The sequence below is a fragment of the Schistocerca nitens genome, chromosome 7 (genome assembly GCF_023898315.1).
Source record: "Schistocerca nitens isolate TAMUIC-IGC-003100 chromosome 7, iqSchNite1.1, whole genome shotgun sequence".
In the NCBI taxonomy this organism is placed as follows: Eukaryota; Metazoa; Arthropoda; class Insecta; order Orthoptera; family Acrididae; genus Schistocerca; species Schistocerca nitens.
This window is the reverse complement of record NC_064620.1, coordinates 188,728,505-188,755,427: the sequence shown is the minus strand read 5'-3', so window position 1 is coordinate 188,755,427 and position 26,923 is coordinate 188,728,505. Positions and strand designations below refer to the sequence as shown.

General features: G+C 38.0%; 1 protein-coding gene across 1 annotated transcript in view; it reads right to left on the bottom strand.

The window, feature by feature from the left end:
- LOC126195528 (dynein beta chain, ciliary-like) overlaps positions 1-26,923 on the bottom strand; it is a 930,907-nt gene that overhangs the window by 671,113 nt on the left and 232,871 nt on the right. The window contains exon 19 of the mRNA XM_049934154.1: positions 262-362. Within this exon, the coding sequence (XP_049790111.1) occupies positions 262-362 (101 nt within the window). The remainder of the gene's footprint in view (positions 1-261; positions 363-26,923) is intronic.

Sequence of the window (26,923 nt, the reverse complement as noted above, 5' to 3'; positions counted from 1 at the left end):
CTACTTCTAAGTGTTGGGTTCCATACTAAAGGTATGACGTAACCTGTCTGCCATAATGGATGTAATGTAAAATAGGAAGAAAGTCTAGCTAAAATGTAGGAGGCCTAATGGTCCTCATCTTTCCAGCATTAATAAATAAATCTGTTAAAGAGAAAGGTGAAAAAGGCATTTAACTAGACCTTTTCCATGTTTTTAACTAAGCCTTACAGTGTTAGAAAATTTGACTATTTGTTCATTTCACTGTAAATACAAATTCCTTACCTGCATATAAGTGTTGCCTGTAATCCTTCAAACACAAGGTCATCCACAAATTCAACATATGGCTCCCATTTCTCAGCTCTCCTCTGTTGCAGGAACAATTCCTGTATTAAAAAGCCATAGTCAGTAATCTTAAATTTTTGGACACATGTCACACACAAATCTGATGATAAATTCACTTTTAATACATAAAAAAGAAATTTAAATAAGAAGATGAGTGTACAAATTTATCTGATTTTTAAAAAGTAATAAAGTACTGGAAAAATATGGAAGGTTATCATAACGGTTATTATGAGTGACAATAAGAAACATCACTGTTGTTACTAGTTCCACTATCATTTTTCAAAGAGCATATTAGAAACAGTAACTGAATCCTTAATGCAGAGTGCCTCAGTGTTATCACTTTTCCGATTACAGTCTTTTTTAACTGCAATACCACTGAGTGCTACATACATGCCAGATACATTGAAATTGTAAGTAATCATTTGCATAAGCTACTTCACACAAGTTTAAATCTACTGCTGGTATTCTGCTTGTCTGTTTAAATAAATTATACATGAATAAGAAATTGAATACATGGCTGTACTCTACAAATTCCATAAATTAACTAAGTTAATAGAAGCAGTGTACAATGCACTAGGGAATAGGATTATTTTTAAAAAATGAACAGGCTGATACCAACCACAAATTATACCATATGATGCAGTTCTGAATTAGTAGTTCACAATACATGTTTACAGATGAATTACGTGATATACGTGGTGTAATGGGATAACATTTCTTTAACTTTTTCTAGTTAATGTAAGCGTTACTGTCAGTTTTGATTTTTCACAAAGACATATACATAATATTTCTCAAGCAAAGTTTGCTATGTCATCATTTATTTGAACACAATAGGAAAGTGAGATTTTTTAAATTGTTTTACAGTGAAATTTTTTCTTATACAATCTGTTAAATATGCAACAAGTGATTTACAAATTTTGAAGTTTTAGAGATTTAATTAAAAAATATAACACGCAGAAATTTATTATTTGAAAAGCAATTATTTCATTGTAACATTAATAATATTTATAGCTTTCTGGTTGAGTAGCATCATATCTACACACTAACTTGAGCATATGTTTCTTTTCAGGCTGATGAACGACTAAAGCTGGGGCATCCAAAGCACATCCCAGGTGTAAAGCTTTCTACTCTCACATAATCAGAGCCTGACAATTGAGTGGCTCCTTACCTAACTATTCACAAAAGCAAATCTATCAACTGTGTCATATTTTCATTTTTGTGCTTCCATTCATGGACCCACACATTTTGCAGTTCACATGAAGAGCACTGTTGTCATATCAATCATCAGAACAGAAGGTCCAAAACTTTCATATTTTACTATCAGATTAAAAAACTATCCTATGGCTATAATATCAATGGGTCGCAGTTGGAATTGGATAACTCCTACAAATACCTGAGTGTAACACATTGTAGGGATATGAAATGTAATGATCACAAAGGCTCAGTCATGGGTAAGGCAGGTGGTAAATTCCATTAATTTGTGGAATGCTGGGAAAATGTCATCAATATACAAAGGAGATTGCATACAAATCACTTCTGTCACCCATCTTACTCTTTAAGTGTGTGGGACTCGCACGAATGGTCACAGGTTTATTTAACCCATGGGAGAGTGTCACAGAGATGCTGAAGAAATTAAACTGGCAGACTCTTGAAGACAGACAAACTATCTCGAGAAAGCCTACTTACAAGAGTTCAGGAACCGGCTTTAAATGAAGGCACTGGAATGATGCAATGTACTACAACCCCTACTTATTGCCCACATAAGGACAAGTTTATGTTAATTACAGCACAAACAGAGGCATTTAAATGTCATTTTTCCCATGCTCAATACTTGAATGAAATGGGAAGAAACTCTTAATTACTGGTAATGGGATGTACCGTTTGCACGTGCTTCATAATGGTTTGGAGAGTATAGATATAGATCTGGATGTGGATCTGGCACTGTTACATTTAGTTCAAGTGTAAAATGACTTTCTGACCACCCTGTATTTTCTAGTATAACACTTTTTAAACTAAATATGTGTTTTATATAATTTTATCAAGAGCATTCCTGTTCAATAAAATCTTAAACGTCAAATTTCACTGTATATCTTCGTGAATAAATGTAAATTTTTGAGAATTTTTAGGAGTTACAAATATTGTGTGTAACATATTTCATCATAAATTTACACTTATTATAGCACATATTATAACTAACATGTTGTACTAAATTTAGCCTTCTCCCTTAACTGGAGTGTATATTTTCTGCATTTATCATAATTTAACACTATTTTCGAAATTTTTAGTGACTATAACCTCAAAAAATGCAGTAAATTATACCTAGTCTCTCAGGTTTTTTTGTGTCTTAATAGAAATATTGTTTTGTGTGTCGATTGCTTCAGTTTTTAGGGAAGACTGGTAATACTTTCAGCTTAACAGATGCAGAAATTAAAAGAGAATCAGACAGTTTAAAGTTATTTGTTTACTGTTCTGTAAAACATTGCACCAGCCGCGATGAAGCCCCACTGCAAATGCTGCTCTTGGATGTGGGATGAGTTTATTGATATTTATAAGAGGCTGGAAATCCTCAACTACTCTGGTACTATATCCTCTATACGGAGTACAGGATTTCTTGTCCATTTTACTATGAGTGGTGTGTCAGTGATAGGACTAAGTACCTTGCATAACAGAAACAGGAACCAGACAGACTCAGTGTGTACATCTATCTCTCTAACAACAAATTTGAGGCACAGTCTTCCACTGAAACCGAACTGAGCCAGAGAGACTCACTTCACCTGTTGAGAAATGTGCTGACTCCTGTGTAAAAGAGAGATAAATGCAAAAGGGCAGATTATACTACTTGTTGGCTGTTCAAATATATGGTAAATAATGGTAGCCTATTGGGGAAAGGCAGCCACGGATGGGTAGGAATACCAGGTGCACTCAGTGTGAACACCTGGGGGCATAATTCTTAACATATTGAAGAGGCTGTTCCAGCAACCACTGATGGAACAGCTTGCAACCAACTGCTGATTATATGTGAGTGCTGATTGTGACACACATTGATAAAAATGGTGTCTGTCATCTGAGCTCCAAGTTCGGACTTGAATCATTCCAGTGACTGCCAAAGGAGGTTGAGAAGCCACCCTTGCCCATGAAGTTTAACTAATTACCATTAACATACATGAGTATAATTGTATTTCCATAAAAGAGAAAGGTTAGTCCACAGTTTTTAAAGAATATAACACCAGATCTAATTTTGTGCAGTTTTATGTATAATTGATTTCCTAATTTATTTTGACTATTCTTAGTTAGTATCTTTCATTATATGGTGAATCAGCAGTTGTTTTGTAACTTAAAATCTATTGTTGGCATAAACAAATATAAATTCTGTACTAATTATAAACATTAGGAGGAACAGCTAACAGTATTCTGAAAGGTTCTATTTGGCTCTATTCGAAAACATGTTAACAAAGCCGGCTCTAATTCCAAAGTAATTAATAGTTTGTCCAAGTTATTTTTGCATAATGATATTTGTTAATTTCATGATTTAGATAAATGAGTCAGCTTAAACCTTGTAGTGGAAGAAACTGTTAAAAGGAATGAATTTTTCAATGTATTCAGTTAATTTAATGAGTAAAGTTTTAATTGTAATTTCTGTAAATTTGACTTCAAACAATGTGTAGTTTCGGCACCTATTATTGTGGGGATATATAAAGGCCCGATTTTTGGTCCCAAGTCAGACAGTCAATGGCCGAGTTTCAGATGAGGAACCTGTGTTGGTTAGAACAACAACAATGCTTCAACTTAACTGTGAAATAAGTGTTACACAATTAGGCCATGTATTAAAACAATGACAGTGTCTGCTCCATACGTGCCTTCCTATTCTCCAATAACTATCAACTTTGTGGTTATGTTTTCTACTGTTCGTAGGTGTTCAACAGTAAACTACTGTAGCAGTATGTGGATGTTCACCTGCAACCTATTGATGAGGCTTATTGAAAGTTAAAGAATAGTGCACTGGCTGTATTAGCTATGTATATGGGGGACTGTGGAAAGTAAAAGACTGTGAAACGCAAATGTGCACCTGTCCGCTACATCATTTACAGTAGACAGTACTGCACTTCCATCCCCTATTTTTTCAGCCGGTACGTCAACACCGAGGACAACAAACAAAGAAATAAAGCAGGGAGTGTCATCACAAGACTTGAAGCAGAGTCTTCAAAGGTCCTGTGACAAGCTAGGCAGTGACTTCCCAGGCTTGCATCATAAATTTGTGAACTGTAGGATACACCTAAATGGGTCAGATGTGCATTACACTGAAGCTGCTACATGGGTAGCTGTCTGCATATGGGGTACACACAAGGTTTTTTTAGATTAAGCAACTCTCTGTCCAGTCCAGAATGATGACACCTGTATGACCCAGAAGTATAAGTGTAAGTGTTATAACCGAGAGCGCCGGTGGACAGCGCATGGCAGAGAATGGAAACGTGAAGCTGCCAGGTGGAGGAGCCGCTAGAAGTATCACTAACAATAAACAAACAGGACAGATGAACAAGTAGGGGATGGCAGACACTACAACTGACCAGACACAACACAAGGCAAGAAGCAAGAACTGAGGTGGTAAACATGGTGAGACAACAACAGAGGAAGACTTCAAACAATGTACCTCAACACATACACTTCAAACAATGTATCTCAACACACACAACTGGAACACAGAACAGCTGAGATGCACACGCAAATTAGGGCGAGTACCAGACTGCCAGGATAGTGCCACTTGGCCACCTAAATACATGACAGTGGGAAATGCAATTGGCCATGAATTTCACATGGTATGGAGAGTGGTGCACTCACAAGGCAAGGCTTGTGGCGCAGGCACATGCCAGAGCACAGAGATCCCTAGTGGGTATCTAGGTCCATACCCTCTGGCATGCATTCAACTTTTACGCCTTCTGACACAAAGGTAAGGACTGAAAGAATGCCCACTACAAGTGAGAGTAGTTAACTGCCAAATGGAGCCAGCCACTGTGGCTGAGCGGTTCTAGATACTTCAGTCCAGAACTGCACTGCTGCTACAGTCACAGGTTCAAATCCTGCTTCAGGCATGGATGTGTGTGATGTCCTTAGGTTAGTTAGGTTTAAGTAATTCTAAGTCAAGGGGACTGAGCACCTCAGATGTTGAGTCCCATAGTGCTTAGAGCCATTTGAAACAATTTTGGGAAATGGAGGTGGCATATTTGTTATAGTAGACAACAAACTCAAATCACTCCAAGACAGATTTTGATGCTTCATGTAAGAAATTTAGACAAGACTCAGAATCAAGAGTGGGCAAAGACTTGTAACTGGGTCCTTCTATCGACTGCCTGATTCATTTGTGCATGTAATTAAAACTTTAGAGAAGATCTAAGCTTGCTAGTATGTCAGTTTTTGAATCATACTGTCATCACTTGAGGTGACTTTAATCATCCAACAATCAATTGGGATGATTATGGGTTGTAAATAATGGGTCTGATAAGCCACCCTATGAGATGTATCTAAATGACTTCTCTTAATGTAGAACAGATAGTCTAGAAGACCACTCAAGAAACAAATATACTGGATCTAATGGTGACATGTAGACTTGACCCTCTTTAAGGATATCCACATCGAAACTGGTACCAGTGGCCATGAGGCATTTGTAGCAACAGTGATTGTCAAAATATAAAGGGCAACTGAAACATGTAGAAGGATTTATATGTTTACTGGTATCAATGACCATGAGGCATTTGTAGCAACAGTGATTATCAAAATATTAAGGGCAACTGAAACATGTAGAAGGATTTACATGTTCAGCACTTGTGTCATATCATGATGAGGAACTTGAAACATGTAGCGCTGGACAAGAGCACAGAGAAGAACTCTGGCTCAGGTACAGAAGAAGAGTGACCATGCTCTTGTCACCAGTAGAACACTTAAAACGGGAGGGACCACTCGTGGTATACAGTCACTGCAAAGTCGCTTATAAAGAAATTGAGACTAATGTGTAATAGGCATGAAACAAAGTATTGGGCTATAGACAAGAAAAGGCTGACTGAAGGGCACTGCACTCTGACAAGGGCAATGAACGCAACCTTCTACGATTAGCACAGCAGTATATTACTGAAAGACTTCTAACAAATGCCAAAGAAATTCTGGTCACATCTAAAGACTGTTGGTGGTATTAAAGTTAGTGTTCAGACACCTGCAGACAATATATGAACCAAAATTGGGGATAGCAAATTAAAAGTAAAAATGCTGAACTCAGTTTTCAAATGTTTCCTTACAAAGGAAAATCCAGGAGTATTGTATCAATCTAATCCTCACACCACTACAAATATGTGATGTTGATAAACAATTGAAATAACTAAAACTAAATGAACCTTCCCAAGCAGACCCTATTACATTCTGTATAAAACTTACATAGAAGTTAGCTCCTTTTTTAACCATAATATATTGTAGGCACTTTGAACAAAAACTGTGGTTGGCAGTTTGACAAAATGCAGGTTGCATCGATCTACAAGAAGGGAAGCAAATGGAGCCCACAAAACTACTGTCCAGTAGTCTTAACGTCCATTTATTCCAGAATCTAGAATATATTCTGAGCACAAAAGGAACAATGTATGTCTAATACACTGACCTCCTCCATGCCAACGAGCATGAATTTTGAACACTAATCATGTGAAATCTAACTCCAGCTCTTTTCACATGCCACTCTGAAAGCCATATCAATGCCATTCTGAAAGCCATAGACCAAGACAGCCATAAACACAGATAGATACAGTTTTTCCTGACTTCAGAAAGTCATTTGACTCAGTACGACACATATGCTTATAACAAAAAATACAGTCATGTAGGGTACCAAGAAAACTCTGTGACTGGATTGAGGACTTGGTATGTAGGACAATGCATGTTATCTTGGCTGGAAGTCATTGACAGATGCAGAAGTAATTTCAAAGCATGTTGGAACCCTTGCTATTCATTTTGTACATGAAGGACACTGCAGACATTCCAAATAGGAGATATTGAACATATACAAAGATGTGCAGCATTTTTATGACCCATGGCAGTGTGTCATGAAGATGATGATGATGATGAAGAAGAAACTGAACTGACTGATTCTTGAAGAAAGCCACAAACCATCCTGGGAATGCCTACTTACAAAACTTCAGGAACCAGTTTTATGTGATGAATCTGGGAATATACTCCAATCACTTATGTGTCACTCCAATAGAAATCACAACATTACACAAATTACATTGTGCACACAGGCATTTGAACAACTACTCTTCCTTTGTTCCATATGTGAATGGAACATGAAGAAGCCCTAATACTTACCACTACATATACTTCACAGTGGGTTGCAAAGTATTGATGTAAATGTAAATGTAGATATATTTGCTCATTAAGAGGATAGTTTTAGTGATGAAGTAGACAAATTAATGGGGTCCCACAATACACTTTAAACCTGAAGCTAAACTAGTCATCTCTTGCTCCTTCATTTGTTGGTCTCACATTAATTTACCAAGCAAACAAGTTATCAAAGCAGGTGTGCTAACAAAGAAGCACTTTTTTATGCATGATGGATCCCACATTTCCTTTCAACTTGTTACAAACAGAAACCTATGATTAGGAAAACTAGGAGTGGTGGCTTTCATTTATTTTTACTACTACCATCCGTTCTAGGGGTTGTGTCTGCCAAGGACCCCATTTGTCTCTAAGTTATAAGCAGTTCTTGTGGCTCGAAGTGTGCTGCATTTATTCTACATTTGAAACTGACAGACACAAAATTGCTATCAAAGTTCAAAAATTAGCAGTCACTTTAATTTAATATTATTAGTATTAAAGTAAGTAAATACAAGAGTTGGTCATTTTGATTATCACCTGGAAAAATAAAGTGCACCTCTAGCAGTAAAGTAAAAGAGCACAGACCAACAATCCAACTTTATTATGCATTTCTAATCATAAGCTCTTGTCGGTGAAGTAAGGTGAAGCTGTACTGAACATGGAAGTGCTATAAGACTGATTAATGACTCAAAGCTACATCAGATGAACTCAATAAAACAGGATAAAAATACTGAATGCAGATGAATCAACCAAAATCTAAGCACAGTAAGAATATTATAATATAATTTAATGGCAACTCCAAGTTAAAATATCAACAACAATATTAGGAAAAGGATAGGTTGCTACTCCGCCTAAAGATAACCCACCAAGCCACAGACAGGCACAACAAAAACACTATTACACATAGCTTTTCGTGAAAGCCTTCTTCAGCAAGGAAAACACACACACACACACACACATACATACAATGCAAGCAAACACACCTAATGCACACAACAGTTACCACTAGCAGCTCTGACCAGAATGCGGTTGTCATGTGAATAGCAATCTTGGGTGGGAGAGTGCAGTCTGGCAGGGAGTGCAGGGGCAACGGTCTGACAAGACTGTGAGGTAAAAGACTAAGGGAGGGGGGTGGGGGGTTGGAAATGGAGAGGACCAAGGTAGGGAAAAGGACAGATGGGTGCACTGGCAGAAGGCGCCACACCATAAAGGTGAGGGATTTGAGAAGGGAACAGGTAATAGGACAGAGGGGGCAGAAACTGTTGGGTGGTAGATGTGAGGACAGTAGGTTACCACAGATTGAGACAAAGATAATTTTGTGAGTGGTGAATGAGTTGTAAGGGTAACTCCCTTCTGCACCTTTCAGAAATGTTGGTGGTGGAGGGGACGATCCACATGGCCCAGGTTGTGAAGCAGCCACTGAAATCAAGCATGCTATGTTTAAGTGCCTGTTGTGCCACAACATGGTCTACTTTGCTCTTGGTCACAGTCCACTGGTGGCTGTTTGTTCTGGAGCACAAATAGTTGGTAGTCACACCAACACAAAAAGCTAGGCAATGGCTGCAGCATTACTGGTATAAGACATGGCTACTTTCGTAAGATGGACTGGGCAGCAATTGCAGCTGGGTCTTCCACAAAGATAAAATCCCTATGGCAAGGGTTTGGGATTGGGAGTGGCACAGGGATGGAATAGGATGTTGTGGGGGTTGTGATGGAACACCTATTTAGGAGGGATGGGAAGGATCTTGGTTAGGATGTCTGCCATATCAAGACGTTACGATAAATAATTAAAGCCTTGCTGAAGGTTGCGGTTCAGCTGTTCCAGTCCATTGTGGTACTGTGTGACAAATATGGCAATCTTTTGTAGTTGACTCTTGGGGGGTGATGGGAGGATTGGGGAAATGGAACAGGAAATCTGTTTGCAGACTAGATCTGTGGGATTGTGGCTGTCTGTGATGGCTATGGTGGGACTTTCAGTATGCTGAGAAAGAGAGTTCTTATCACTGCAGATACGCCATCCCCAGGTGGCCAGGCTCTATGGGAGGGATTTTTTTTCTTGTGAAAGGCATAGCAGCTGTCAAATGCTGGTAATGTTGGTGGCTGGTGTGTTTAATGTGGACAGAGACGTGGTGGCACGCTGGGTTGAGGAGGAGCAGGTGAAGCAGATGGAAGGGAAGCAGTTGAGATTGTGAAGGAATGAGGATACGGTGTTTTGGCCCTGAGCCCAGGTCATAAAAACATCATCAATGAACCTGAATCAGACCAGGAGTTTGGGATTTTGGGAGGCTAGGAAGGTTTTCACTAGCTGGTCCATAAAGAGTTTGGAATAGGAGGGTGCCATGTGGGTTTGTTTGTTACCTTCCCTTCAAAGGAAAAGTAGTTATGTGTTAGGATAAAGTTGGTTCTGTGTGTGAGGAATGAGGTAGTATGTAGAATGTATAACATAGCCATGACAACCTAATGCAGTGTGTACATGACAACAAGAGAAATTTAGTTCAACAGATTGTTATGGTGAGTAATGCCTGGTAGCTGATATACATGGACTTAAGTAATTTTATTGATCTGAAGATGGCTCATCAATGAGCTGAAACTAGGAGTTTTAGTTATATTGACCTAGGGTTTTTATCCACAATTTTTAACATAGCAAATTGCCTGATTTCCAATTTGACAATGTCCAATAACAACGAAAACCTTAAGTATAACCTGAGAAGATTAATTCATGACCATAACACAAGAAATGGTGTACAGTTAACATGCCATATGCTAAGGTGGGAAAGACACACAATTTACAAATATCTTGGTCTTGTCCACTTCAACAAATTATCTACAAGTGTCTACACAATGCCAAAATATAAATTTCAAGTTAGTTGGGTGAAACATGAAAGACTTTACTCTTTTCAATAATCCCAGTTGTTTGTGACATAAGACCTGCATTTCTTATGTGAATGGGCTGAAATAAACAACATAATGTAATATATTCATGCTTGGCATTGACTGGTAGACAGACACATTCAAATCTGCCACTCAATGCCTCTCTGTGGAGCGAGTTGCAAACTATCCTAGTTCACATCGTTGTTATTCTATACCAGATTATCCATTGTTTGATTTAGCCTAGAGGTTTTCTCTTCCATCCTACAAATCAGTGCTGTTCTATTTTTTATTGCTCTTTGTCACATATCATTACCCAGTGTCCATTCTCTTCTTTCGATGTTTCCTGGTCACTTCGTGAACTGCTTGGTCTTCATGCATCCACAAAGCACTCTATGAGTTAGTGATGTCCAAGCTAGCATGTAGCAACTGTCCCTTCCCACACACAACACATGGGAACATGCACTCATGGATTGTAGATCAAGTGACCTGTGCTGCATGTTCTACCTGCCAAATTAAATATTCCTGGAACTTCAAACTGATCCCACCGACTTCCTTCACCCATAATATAGCTACCCACCAGTCTACACTGCACATAATTATTTTTCTTGTTTATTTTTACATCTACTAGGTTTTTGTTTCATCCCATTTTCAGATCAATCTTATTTTGTTTTAATCTCAGTTTCTGATTATACTTCATTTAGTTACATCCCTATTTTTACTGTACTTCATCTGTTTTCATCTTTTGTGAGTTTTTAAGCTATTGCTGTATAGTTTTTGTGTCCTTCTGGGGAACGTTTCACCTTCCATTGGTACAAATACATGAAAAGTTTCCATATCAATAGCCAAAACATAGTCCCACATAATGTCCTGTCCTTACATTGGCACCTTGCTCATGGAATCTCTCCATATGGCCTGACCATCAAATTAAATCTCTGGCTGCCACCCATCCTTCCGCAATGACCTCTGGCGAAGTTTAGTCATTCCATAGTCTTAACAAACCTATAGTCAAGCTGGCGTAAGAAAATCCCTGAAGCTGCACTTGGCTGGGTGTTGCAGCTTTGCATGCCTACCTCAACCAATCACATATTGCAATTTTGTGGATGTCTCTATAGCAACACCTCATTATTATTTTAGTCATATGGATGACTACTGCTTTTTCCTATAGCAATTAGTAGTGCACAGCTTAAAGTTGGCAACAGAGCACCTAGATCTCAGGAATTTTTTTTTATGTTAACTCAACTATAGTCCTGCAAAACCATATAAATCAAGCTCAAAACTTCTTGCAGTACCTCTGCTCCATTCATAACATCTGTCCGCTATGCAGCCCTAAATTCCTGTATCCTATCTCCCAGATTGATATACTTGCACTCTAGAAACTAGACCAGCATGCACAATTCCACCCCCAAAAATTATCCAGTTTATTCATCCACATCCCCTCATAGCCACTAAAACCTCCCTTACAGACATACAACTGTCACACTCAGTAACTCACTCCTGCCAACATGCAGAGCCCAGAGCCTAAATGGATCTGCAACCTAGTTATGAACCTGTCCTCCAAAAGTCTCAGTCCCATGGAAATAGACGTTTCCAATGGCATCACCATTTGCTCCACTCCCAAATGCAATCATGCCAGGCTTGTTAAAGAATTTCTTTCCTTCTCCCAGTTTCTACAGTGGAAATAGTTTTTAGCCAACCACCCTACCAATCAGACATGACGCAAAACCAATACTGAACTTTGCCTTACTCAGTTCACACTTCCAGATGACTTTGGTCCACTCACACTCCCCCTGAATCATCCCTGGTCCTCCAGGTCAAAATCATTGCTGTTATTCTCTTAATTGTATTTGTATCTTATTCCTGATTTTCTGTAATATAATTTTTTATAAATTTTCATGCAGTTGTAGAGTAGTGCTATTCCTATGTAATTCTGTAATTCCTAACATTAAAACTTGTCTCACCATAATTCCGTAAATCCCCCAATATGAAAACCAAACTCACATTCAAAATGGAAAAGCAAGCCACCTCCCAAAACCTGAACCTCCTACCTACTAACAAAGGATCCATCACTGTGATTATGTATTGCAGGGGTTAGCTGACTCAGGAGCTTGCCAGCTGTTAGATATGTCCACCCACAGACTGTGTACCAAATGCAAAATTTTTAGGAATGAATACTGATTCTCAGGTGAAGTGGTGTCAACACACAGAAATACTTGCAAATTCAATGTCACCAGCATGCACAATTTTTTTGTCTATGGTTGCAACTACAGTGTCTTTCGCAATTCCCATCCCTTTTCTATAACCTTTCTGGCTGTAAATTTGGCATCTATAGCTGGTCCTCCAGATCAAATGCATTGCTGTTATTCTCTTAATTCTATCTGTATCTTATTCCTGATTTTCTGTAATATAATGTTTTTATAAATTTACATGCAGTTGCAGAGTAGTGCTGTTTCTCTATAATTCTCACAGAACACCTTGTTGCGCTTCTTTAAAACTAAAAAAATAAACTCCACTCAAACAGGCCTTGAAGATCCAATGATACCAACTGACCGCCATGTCATCCTCAACCTGCAGACGTCACTGGATGCGGGTATGGTGGGGCATGTAGTCAGTACATGGCTCTCCCGGCCGTTGTTAGCTTTCGTGACCATAGCTGCTACTTCCCGATCAAGTAGCTCCTCAATTGGCCTCACAAGGGCTGAGTGTCCCCTGCTTGCCAACAGCGCTTGGCAGACCGCACGGTCACCCATCCAAGTGCTAGCCAAGCCCAACAGTGCTTAACTTCGGTGTCTGACAGGAACTGGTTTTACCACTGTAGCAAGGCCATTTTCCCATCATCAAGCACCTTTCCGTATGTCCATATGACATTAATCTATACAGTCACTGAATTCTGCTAAGTCCCACAGCTTTGACCATTGTCACTGTGATGACATCTACTCCAGAAGCTTTGCAATTTTTCATTTCTGATACAGCTTTCTATACATTCAACATCTCAGATCTTCACTTTCTATTTCCACTGTTATGATGTTATTTCTTTCATCTCCTTCTATCCCATCACTTCTATTTGTTTCATCCTGTACTTCAAACAGTTAGGCTCATATGTTTAAAGGTCTGTTCAAAACATTTGGGTTTTTAATGCACCATATGAGTACATTTATCAATCAGTTATGCACATCAAAAATAACATTGATAATGACTGTACAAATCATGTCAGTACATTTACAAATCAGTTGTACACGTCAAGAATAACACTGATGATGACTGCACTAACTGGTCTGTCCATGACCAGATCTAGACTGAACTTATATAAACCAAGAAAGAGCAAATATAAACTCAGAACAGCATTTCATCCCAAAGAATAAAGCTGTACAATAAATTGTTAAAGGAGATTAAATGGATTACTAAAACAAACTAATTTAAAAAGTATCTGTTAAGCGATATATCTGATATGTTGAATTAGACAACACAGAATAGTGTTTCTTATAGAAGTGAGAAATGTGACACAATTTCACTGCCAACAGCAAAAGAGATCTGCGAAGTATCTTGCACAAGCAAGGCTGTCAGTGTCATGGAAAACCCTGCCTGCCTAACAAATCCAGCTGAAGCAGTGCTAGAACATAGAAAAGGATCAGATATAGAAGTAAGTGTCAACAGGAAACCATTTGTAACAATACCAGCAACAGCAGCAATAAAAGACATAGAACCAATGTCTACAGAGGCAAAGGAAATGGTCATAACATGTACATATACACAACCAACAACAACAGCAATAGATGACTCAGGAGCAACTCCGCCAGAAGAAAAGGAAACAACAGCAAGTGAAATGCACAATATAGCAAGCAGGTGGAAAACAGTGCCTTCACACGATCTGAAAGATTTTTTTAACATCAAGTATGAAGAGGAGGAGGCCATCAAGATAAGTACAACTAAATGTTTAACAGTACTTCACTATAATATACAATCCATAACAAAAAAAGTTCAGCAACTAGAACTAAATTTACAAACACTAGACAGCTCAGTTGTGTGTCATATAGAACACTGGTGCAAAAGGAATGAAATCTCATATTTAGCCTTAGCCTCATATGAATTTGCTTATTTCTACAGTAGACTCTCCTTGAAAGGTGGGGGTTCATGTATTTATGTGATGAGAGGTATTTCATTTAAAGACAGAAATGACCTTACTGCATTAAGTGTTTTGAATTCTCAGCTATTGAACTAACAGAACACAGCATGTCACAAAAATTAATGGCAATTTATGTGTACCGATCACTGAGTGGTGATGTGGATATTTTTTTCTCAAAACTAAATCAGACACTAGTTAAAGTATCTCGGTCAAAAACAAGCACAGTCATCTGTGGGGACCTCAGTATCAATACAATGAAGTCAGATGATGTCAGTCAGCCATGCCTGTTTAAATGTTTTGTACAGTTATGGCATGAGTTCACCACTTGTAAACTGTCCTAATAGAGTAACCAATCAATCGTATACGTTGATAGACCCCGTAGCAACAGATACAGACAGGAAAAAATGCTGTATACATGTTCAAGATCTAAGCTTATCAGATTATTTGTGTCAGATATTAAAAGCAAATTTTTGTGTAGAAAATCCCCCTAAATTAAAAGTACACAAAAGACTCTTCTCAAAGTCAAACCTGCGTGAATTTTCACCCTAGATACAATATGAAGGATGGGAGGAAGTCATTGCAGAAATGAATGTGAACAAAATTTTTAATAGTTTCATGTCCATTTTACACTAAAATTTGAGGATGTACCCGAAAACTTTGCATACCATTGCAACATCAGAAAAAAATATGTGGATAACCAGAGGTATCAAACAACCCTCTGAAACTCTTACGTATCTCACTTCATTCAAAAATAGACAGACTGTCCCAGCCTTTTAGCAATTTTAAAAAAAACTACAAGAGAATCTACAGAAAGGTACTACTAGCTGCTAAAAAACTCACAAACCATAAAATACTACTGCAGGCAGAAAACAAAATCAAAGAAGCCTGGGATATTATCAAACAGGAAACAGCAAACACTGGGCAAAAACCTGTGATTTCACAAATTAACAACAAAAATAGACAAATGAACCACCCAAAAGAAATAGCTAACTTTGTAAATGTGTACTTCAACAGCATTGCTAAGACATTACAACAGAACTTTCCAGTCACATATGTCTTAACCACCCAGAACTGTCCACCAAACGTAATGGTACTCTAACCAGCAACTGAGAAAGAAGTCACACAAGTTATACATCAATTAAAAAATAAAAAATCAACTGGTCTAGATGAAATCCCAGCCTGTGTCCTTAAGGAATGTGCAAATTCTGTAATAGCTCCATTAACAAAAACAATCAATGAATCATTCAAATCTGGCTGTTTTCCCGAGCACCTAAAACAAGCGAAAGTACGCATTTGATACAGTGGACCACATAATTTTATCACATAAATTAGAGTTGCTAGGAATAAGAGATGTGGTTACGAAGTTGTTTAAGTAGTGCCTCGAAAATTGGATGCAGCATACTGAGACTTCACGTACTTCAGAAGGATTTCTAGTAAAGCACTTATCAGATCTAAAAAATATTAAACTAGGCATCCCACAAGGTAGTATATTAGGCCCAACCCTTTTTCTTATTTACATTAATGATTTTCGGCAGAATATCAGATGTGGGGAAAAAATACTATTTGCTGATGACAGAAACATAGGGACCACAGCCAAAACTCCAACACAGTTGACAGAAAAGGCAAAAGCAGCCCTCAAAGATGTTCACAAGTGGCCACTGAAAAATGAAGTAACTTTTAACATAAAGAAAACTAATTGTATATACTTCCAGTTGAAAAAAAGACACAATGATGGTAAATTAACAATTAATGATGATATAATAGAATGTGTTATGGATACCAAACTTTTGGGGTTGAAGGTAGATTGTCAGTTGAAATTGACAGAACATATAAAAGCTTTAACAAAGACACTACCCACAGCTATATGAATACTTGCACCAGTGTGTAATACTTCATGCTTCAAAATGACGTATTTTGGATACATACACTCAATCCTCAGTTATGAAATCGTGTTTTGGGGAAAAAGTGATAGGAATATTCAGTTTGTCTTCAATGAACAGAAAAGAGCAATATGGATAATAACAAATGGCAGCTATGTGGCAAATTGTACTGATTTATTCAAAAAACTAGAAATTCTGACTGTCCCATGTGGATACATTTTCCAGACTGTAATGTATGTTAGGAAAAATATTTACCCGTATGCCGCAAACAGCTCAATACAAGACTATGAAACTAGATCCAGCCACTGCTTATACCTAAACAGGAAAAACAAGTCCAAAACACAGAACAGTATGCTACATAATTGGCCTAAAACTGTACAACAGGCTGCCACAGGAAATAAAAGATGTAAATGAACATCACCTCTTTGGCCAAATGCTAAAAACATATTCAATAAGTAAAAGTTGTTACAAAGTAAATGAGTATTTAGAATAATTGTAGATAGCTATTTAGTAGACACAAATACCACATAGGCCTATATAAAGTGATATTATAAGGCATAATTATAAATATTGTAAGGATTGACCTGTAAAAATGGTAAGAATTGATCTGTAAACATTGTAAGAACTCATGTGTGTTTTGGTTTATAAGACACAATTGATGACATCCATACAATTTGTATTGTTATACAGATGAATAAACATGTCAGTCAATGAATTGGGGGTTTGGTACAAATGTAACACAAATAAATAGTAATAACAACAATAAAACACCTATGATTTCACATAACAATTACGCACTAAATTTTTTTCCTTCTCTTTTCCGGAAATACCTAACACCAAAGCTAGCCATGTATAATATTACAACCTTAACGTCTTTCTGAGTTCAGCATGTCACTCATTATAGAAGGATGCTGACTCAGTTTTTCATGCTAGCAAATAGGAAGCTGCATTACACATAAATGGTCCTGATGTCAGCTAATAGCACTTGTAGTGCTATGAAACAACACCTCTATAGTGTGTTTGGTGAATGCAATGACTGGGAGTGTGAAGTCAATGAAAGGTATGAAATAACTCATTTATAAGACATTGTCATACACTACATATAAACTGAATGAGGTACCCTGTTTTAAATAGAGTGGCCTTGTATTTGGGAGCTTGGAGGCTCCAGTCTTCACCCAGCCATCCTGATTTATATTTTCCATGGTTACAATTCTACACATTGTTGTACACTGAATGAGGTGCCCCTGTTTTAAAGAGAGTGGCCTTGTATTATATATATAATACACAGTGATTTTGTCAAAAGCTGAGAAGTGGTTCTTCTTAGTGTTGTAGCTCTCTGGAGCACTCTGGGATGCACTCTGTGTGAGCGTTGACCACAGTGATTACATAACCACTTATCGCTCAGTGTTTACAAACATGCATGTGAGGATGCATGCTGCTATAGAGACTACAGCATGCATTCGGGATAATACCCAGGATCCGGACTTAGAAAATTTCTGAATGGTAGCAGCAGCCGAGAACCACTAAGTGTACATTGGGAACCAGCAGCTCAAGGATGCAATAGATTTGTATATATAAGTAATGATTTTCTTAAGAAGGCATCAGTCTTCATGCATCCGCTCGAGCAACAGCATTGGACCACTCACACAGAAGATGCCACATTATTTTTGGAGGTGAAGGCGTACCTACCCCATAGTGTATAAGGCAATAGACAATATTGTTATTGAGACCAAGAGTATTGTAGGTGCACAAGTCATCCTGCATGGTCCATCAGTTTTCTGTGGTGTATATTTGTCATTGATTATGTGCTGCTCGAGCAACAGCATTGGACCGCTCACACAGAAGATGCCATGTTATTATAAGAGGACAAGGATGCAACAGATGGCAACATTAGATAACAGACTTAGCGTATCTCCATCAACCAAGTAGCTAAGTGTGCTGCTATAGAGACTACAGCATGCAGTAACCCTAATAGCATAAGTAGCTGAAACTAACCATTTCAGCAGATCATCTACATCTACATCTACATCTACATCCATCTACATCCATACTCCGCAAGCCACCCAACGGTGTGTGGCGGAGGGCACCTTACGTGCCACTGTCATTACCTCCCTTTCCTGTTCCAGTCGCGTATGGTTCGCGGGAAGAACGAATGTCTGAAAGCCTCCGTGCTCGCTCTAATCTCTCTAATTTTACATTCGTGATCTCCTCGGGAGGTATAAGTAGGGGGAAGCAATATACTCGATACCTCATCCAGAAACGCACCCTCTCGAAACCTGGCGAGCAAGCTACACCACGATGCAGAGCGCCTCTCTTGCAGAGTCTGCCACTTGAGTTTATTAAACATCTCCGTAACGCTATCACGGTTACCAAATAACCCTGTGACGAAACGCACCGCTCTTCTTTGGATCTTCTCTATCTCCTCCGTCAACCCGATCTGGTACAGATCCCACACTGATGAGCAATACTCAAGTATAGGTCGAACGAGTGTTTTGTAAGCCACCTCCTTTGTTGCTGGACTACATTTTCTAAGCACTCTCCCAATTAATCTCAACCTGGTACCCGCCTTACCAACAATTAATTTTATATGATCATTCCACTTCAAATCGTTCCGCACGCTTACTCCCAGATATTTTACAGAAGTAACTGCTACCAGTGTTTGTTCCGCTATCATATAATCATACAATAAAGGATCCTTCTTTCTATGTATTCGCAATACATTACATTTGTCTATGTTAAGGGACAGTTGCCACTCCCCGCACCAAGTGCCAATCCGCTGCAGATCTTCCTGCATTTCGCTACAATTTTCTAATGCTGCAACTTCTCTGTATACTACAGCATCATCCGCGAAAAGCCGCATGGAACTTCCGACACTATCTACTAGGTCATTTATATATATTGTGAAAAGCAATGGTCCCATAACACTCCCCTGTGGCACGCCAGAGGTTACCTTAACGTCTGTAGACGTCTCTCCATTGATAACAACATGCTGTGTTCTGTTTGCTAAAAACTCTTCAATCCAGCCACACAGCTGGTCTGATATTCCGTAGGCTCTTACTTTGTTTATCAGGCGACAGTGCGGAACTGTATCGAACGCCTTCCGGAAGTCAAGAAAAATAGCATCTACCTGGGAGCCTGGATCTAATATTTTCTGGGTCTCATGAACAAATAACGCGAGTTGGGTCTGACACGATCGCTGTTTCCGGAATCCATGTTGATTCCTACATAGTAGATTCTGGGTTTCCAAAAACGACATGATACTCGAGCAAAAAACATGTTCTAAAATTCTACAACAGATCGACGTCAGTGATATAGGTCTATAGTTTTGCGCATCTGCTCGACGACCCTTCTTGAAGACTGGGACTACCTGTGCTCTTTTCCAATCATTTGGAACCTTCCGTTCCTCTAGAGACTTGCGGTACACGGCTGTTAGAAGGGGGGCAAGTTCTTTCGCGTACTCTGTGTAGAATCGAATTGGTATCCCGTCAGGTCCAGTGGACTTTCCTCTGTTGAGTGATTCCAGTTGCTTTTTCTTCCAATTCAATTTCTCATCAATGCACACACCCAGAAATTTTGAGTATTCTGCCTTAGCAACAGACTTCTGTTCATAGTCTATCTTTATCAATCATGTTCTGCCATTTACTGTACAGAACTGTATAAATTACGTTTTCTCAAAATTTAGTGAGAGTCCATCTGCAGAGAATCACTTGATAATTTCCTGAAAGACATTATTTGCAATTTCCTCAGTTGATTCTTGCTTCTTGGGTGTGATTACTATATTTGTATCATCAGCAAAAAGAACAGCTTTGCATCTTCATGAACATAGAGTGGCAAGTCATTAATATATACTAAGAACAATAAGGGACCCAAGACTGAACACTATGGGACACCATTCTTGATATCTCCCCAGATAAAGGACTCTGCTGGTTTTTGCAGACTCTCTGTACTGTTAATTTCAACCTCCTGCATTCTTCCAGTTAAGTATGGATTAAACCATTTGTACACTGTCCCACTCATACCACATACTTAAGCTTATCTAGTAGAATTTCATGATTCACACAATCACAAGCCTTTGAGAGAACACAAAATATCCTAATGGGTGATGTTCGGTTATTCAGTGCATTTCATATTTGATCAGTGAAAGCATATATATAGCATTTTCTGTTGAAAAGCCTTTCTGAAAACCAAATTGACATTTTGTTAGTACTTCATTTTTACAAATATGTGATGCTACTCTTGAATACATTACTTTTTCAAGGATTTTGGTTAAAGCTGTCAAAAGTGAGATTGGGCAGTAGTTGTTAGCATCAGATCTATCCCCTTTTTTTATGCAATGGTTTAACAATAGTGTATTTCAGTCTATCTGGAAAAATGCCCTGTTTCAGTGAGGTGCTACATATGTGGCTGAGAATCCTACTTATTTGTAGGGAACAAGCTTTTAGTACCCTGTTGTAAATGCCATCAATTCCATGTGAGCTTTTACTTTTGAGTGAATTTATTATTTTCCTAATTTCAGTAGGAGAGGTGGGTTGAATTTAAATTTTATCAAATTGCATAGGTACAGCCTCTTCCATATACTGTCTTGCATTTTCTAATGAATATCTGGATCCTATTTTCTCCACAACACTCAAAAAAATGATCAGTAAAAATGTTTTCTACTTCTGACTTTTTTTAACAAACTTTTCAAACTGTGTATGTATGGTTGGATATGGGTGTGTGTGCGAGTGTATACCTGCCCTTTTTCCCCCTAAGGTAAGTCTTTCCGCTCCCGGGATTGGAATGACTCCTTACCCTCTTCCTTAAAACACACATCCTTTCGTCTTTCCCTCTCCTTCCCTCTTTCCTGATGAAGCAACTGTTGGTTGTGAAAACTAGACTTTTGTGTGTATGATTGTGTTTGTTTGTGTGTCTATCGACCTGCCAGCGCTTTCGTATGGTAAGTCACATCAACTTTGTTTTTAGATATATTTTTACTGCGTGGAATGTTTCCCTCTATTATTTTCATTGTGTTTGATAGAAATAAAGTCTTCCTGTGCTCTCGGTAGCTCTATTTCCCCTTTCATAATATTCCAAATTGTTTTAATTTTATTATCAGGTGTGCTAATCTCAGACATAATACACATACTTCTGGACTTTTTAATAACTTTTCTTAATACAGTGCAGAAGTTTTTATAATGTTTTACTGATTTGGGAACATTGCTCCTCCTAGCTATAAGATACATTTCCCTATTCTGTTTACAAGACATTTTTATCCCTTTAGTAAGCCATGGCTTTTTTACATAGTTTGTTACTATTATATTTTGCTGTTTTCTTAGGGAAACTGTTTTCAAATATACTCCCAAAGGTATCATGAAAAAGATTAAATTTTAAATTAGCATCATGTTCCCTGTACACCTCATCCAATTTCTAACAGTTGCAAGCTTTCCCTAAAATTTTGAACTGCTGAAGTGTTAGTGGAACACACTATTTTGGAGGACTGTTTTGCATTACTGTATGGAGCTATATCATATACTATATCATATACTGCAACTAGCTGTGCATCATGATCAGACAGACCATTCTTAAGAGGAACAGTTTTTATTTGATTAAATTTATCTTGGTCTATGGAAATGTTATCTATCAGTGTGCTGCTTTCCTGTACCACCTGAGTAGGAAAATCAATAACTGATGTCAAATTGAAAGAACCAAGTAATACTTCAAGGTCAAGCTTTCTATCAGACTCTTTCAGAAAATCTACATTGAAATCCCCACAAATAACAATTTTCTTTCCTTTGTCTGACAGCTAGCACAACAAAGAATCCAAGTTTTTCAAAAATAGTTGAAAATTTCCCAATGGGGACCTATACAGGGCTACAATTATGAAAGTGCCATTATTTAGTTTAAGCTCACATGCACATGCTTCTATATGTTGCTCTACGCAAAATTTTTAAGTTTACAAATTTTTCACACTATGACTGATTTTAACGTATAGGGCAACTCCTCCTCTCTCCATAGTGTCTCTACTTACTTATGCTGAAAGCTTATATCAACCTACATTTACCATTTCCATACCTGTGACTATATGATGTTCAGACAGGTGTAGTACACCTATTCCACCCTCAGTTTCTAAATCTGCTAAACAAACAAGAAGCTCATCTACTTTGTTTTTTAATCCCCTGCTATTCTGATGAAATATATTAACATTATTTTTCATTGTGCCTTTATGTGAATCTTGTGACAAACTAACATTATTTTTCTCTGTACTGTTATGAGAATCTTGTGATATTTTCACATCTCTAGTACCTGCCTATCTGAACTTCTCATTAAGCTACATTTCAATCAATGTAGATGAGAATCTTGTGATATTTTCACACCTCTAGTACCTGCCTGTCTGAACTTCTCATTAAGCTTAATTTCAATCAATGTAGGATGATTGGACTCTGAACTTAGCCTAAAAAAAGTACTCCCATGAGTTTCAGTGCCCCCCCCCCCCTAATGGAGGCTGGTCATACTGCTTGAAAGCAGGAACCAAGCCAACATTTGTATGATTTTTGTTGCAGGTGCTATTTTTACTCAATATTGTAGCCCTGATCACTGTCAATACTGTATCCCACTCCACCCACTACCACAACATGATCCTGCTTTGTAAAAGCCTTGCACAATGATCCTACATCCTCTATCACTTTGCTAATACATGCACTGGGCTTGAAAATACTTGTGACCTGGTAATTGTCACCTAATTTTTCCTGCAAGATCTTGCCCACACCTCTTCTGTGGCTACTACCTAACAACAGAACTTTGCTCTTACTATCTACTTTTTTTTGCAACAGTTGGTTTCCTAGTGAAAGTCTGTTGAGTGCTGACTTACATCTACTTGAGCCTCTTTCTCAGCTGACTGAGGTAGCAAGGCAAATTTATTGTTTGTGCTAATGATGAAATTGTCTGATACTGTTCTCTTTCTGTGGCCCCTGTTCCTTGCTACCGCTTCCCACCTGTCTTCACCCTCCTCCCCCCTTAACCACATCAGTTCTTCCCTAGCACTAGCCAGTTCAGCCTGAAGGGCTCTAATCTTTCCTTCCTGTTCCACTATTTTCCTATCCCTTGAACATAATCTGCAAAACCATGGAAGAGACTCATACCTCTACATTCACCCCAATGTAACCATCTGCACAGAACCCCAGAACTGATTTTCCTATGGCAGCTCAAACACTTCTTACTCATGGTTGTTTACAATATTTTTTTACAAAATTTATCTAGGCAATAACAGTAATATTCTAACTACAGATCACAAATGTCACTGAAGTTATGAGGAACACTAATATACATGTATACTATTGATATAGTAACATAATGCAGTTAAACTAACGTTAAAAATCAAAACTTGTATACCCGAAAAATTAGGCCTAAGATTGTGTGCACGATACATACTTTACACCTTATGACAGGAAATAAAAGATAGAACCTAAAACCTTTAATTCCCCGAGTAGATAAGGCACTACTAAATATATGTGTAATGAAAACAACCTAAATTCTTCACTTAATACTTAAAGAAATGTCTTAAATTTGTATATAAACCTATGTCTAAGGTACGCGGAAACTGGTCGTTATGTTATGTTTTTACTTTTTTAGAGAAATACTTTGAAATGAGTGAAACCTTCAATAGATAATGTAAAACAGACTCTAATTAACTTTGTTATGGTGTATTATTAACTTAATTGACAGTTCTTATAGAATTAATTACTTACCTTCACGAACTTAATATTCAAGCATGTGCTATCTGTGCTAGTGCTGCTTTTCTCTTTGGCTATGTTATGTTTTATGTCTCATATCTGTCCGCAGCTCGTGGTCGTGCGGTAGCATTCTCGCTTCCTGCGCCCGGGTTCCCGGGTTCGATTCCCGGCGGGGTCAGGGATTTTCTCTGCCTCGTGATGACTGGGTGTTGTGTGCTGTCCTTAGGTTAGTTAGGTTTGAGTAGTTCTAAGTTCTAGGGGACTGATGACCATAGTTGGTTGTTAAGTCCCATAGTGCTCAGAGCCATTTGAACCATTTTTTTGGCTCATATCTGGAGTATTACAATTAGATTTTGTTATTATTTACCAGTAGATTATAGAACGGAAATACAGTGTGTGAACTTTTTAGAGAGCCTTGGCACCACAGTTCCAATTGATAAATGTTGCGCTGTCCTTGAAACTTCTTTTTTGTGCTCACTTGCAAGTAGGCCTAGATCAAATATACTAAAAAGCAATATTAGCTTGTCAATAACATCAATTATATTTTACTGATTTAGAAAATAATGCATTAACTTCTTCGTCCCTAAAATGGTGAATGGAAAGGTGATGCATTTATGAAAAATTTGTAAAAATGTCATATACACTCTAGTCTGATATTTGTACCACAAGTAAGCCTACTATGAAATGTCAACACCCATTACTTATTTTTATACACATTATAGACAATTTATACATGGGACAAACTTTCTTCTCTGTTTGGATCCTAACCTATCATATTTTGATCATTATGGTTAGACCTTGGTATTATTCAGTAGTTGATTATGGATAAGAAAGGAAATTCAACCCGTAAACTTTTAGAGATCATTGGCACCATTGTTATGATATGTAAATGATGCAGCTTTCCTCAAAAGTTCACTTTTCTACATAGCCTCTTTTAGGTCTGAAATAGGCAACTGCCTGATTAGCATGTTATTTTTAGCCACATGTGTTTTATAGAGTTATAGAACATTTCATATGTGGATCTAGCATTCTGACATGTTCAGAGTTCATAGTCAAGTTTTAGGAGTCACACGTTACTTAAATTCTTGCAATAGCTGACAGTCACAGAACAGTAATCCAGACCACCTATTTATTTTTGCGCTTGCATCCCTGGTATAATATTTTAGCCAACATGTATTTAGTACTGTTATAGGCTTTGTCAGGTTTGTTTTGGTACATAACCACCTTTAGGCCTAAAAATTAAGTGCCAACTGCTTGCTTAGCATGTTATTTTTAGCCACATGTATTTTCTAGCAATTTAGGCATGGAAATGGGATTGTGGCACTTAAGATTCCACTGACAAGTTTTAGGTGTCACATGTTAACTGCACTCTTCCAATAGCTGACAGTTATGGAACAGTATATCAGAATGCCTGTATGTATGCCTGCCTGCTTGGCACAGTGTTTCAGACAACATGTGTTTTGTACAATTATAGGGTTGGTACATTCATTCTCATTAGACCTACAACGAAATTTCAAATATTATGCATTGTCTGCTTCATGTGTTTTGTACAGTTGTAGAACAATTTAACCATGAAAATAACATTGGGCACTCAATCTGATAGTCCACAATCTGTTTTAGATAGGTATTTTTTGATGTAACAATATTTAACTGTGCCCTACCCCAACAGCAATGCAAAAATCTTCTGTGGTCGCTCACAAGTGCTGCTTAACCTTTAAGTTCATGACATACACTGTATGTGAGTGTGTTGCTGATGATGAAGATTAGATGTGGGAAACTGTAGGTTATAGCCTTTATATACATTTGCAAATCATTCAGATACTTTTGAACGTGGCACCATAATGGCCACTAGCACAAGTGAGCTAGTTCCATCAACTTGAACACTTTTTTAAGAAAATTGTCTTTTTTATTTTCCCACTAGTGTACTGGGTTGGTTCTGTGATTTTGCTTATTTGAATTTCTCACCATTGCCCTCTCATATATTTCAGTTTCCAGCTATTGCTATATTGGATTCCACCATCTTTGATTGTGTCATCATAGGGGCACAGCTCATCTTGGCACTATTCGTGTGACAAGTGGCCCAGTACATACATAGCCCTCCTACTATTGTCGATGAGCATCCACAGCGACTCTGGATACTGGTGTGCTCATATGTCCTCAATTAATATATCCATTTATATATTGCACTAGCACCAGTTGCAGTTCATGTCACAATGAATGTGAAAGTAACTGTATGTAATGTTTACTATCCACAAGGCAAGAAAATTAAAAAGCAGGGGATGTAGCAGGACTAGTGGAGCAGCAATAACCATCCTATGTATTACCAGTGAATTTAAATGCCCATAAACCATGGTGGAGTTCCAGAGACAAATGCAGCAGAAGGCAAGTAACTGAAGTTACTGAGTTGACAACTGCCGGTTTACACCTGGTGAAGCTTCACATTTCAGTACAAACATAGTATGTTTCCCAGTTTAACCCTTCCAACCTGAAGTCCAATAGCCACATCACAGTTCCACTGGAATGCCCACCATTTATTTGTGACAATGATCATTTTCCAATTATCCACACACTTTCTGATCACCAACCAGCAAAATTCCCAATGAACTGTCCTCCCTAACAAGCAAATTGGCCATTCCTCAGCACCATAGCAGTGCTTGACATCAACCGACAGTCCAGAA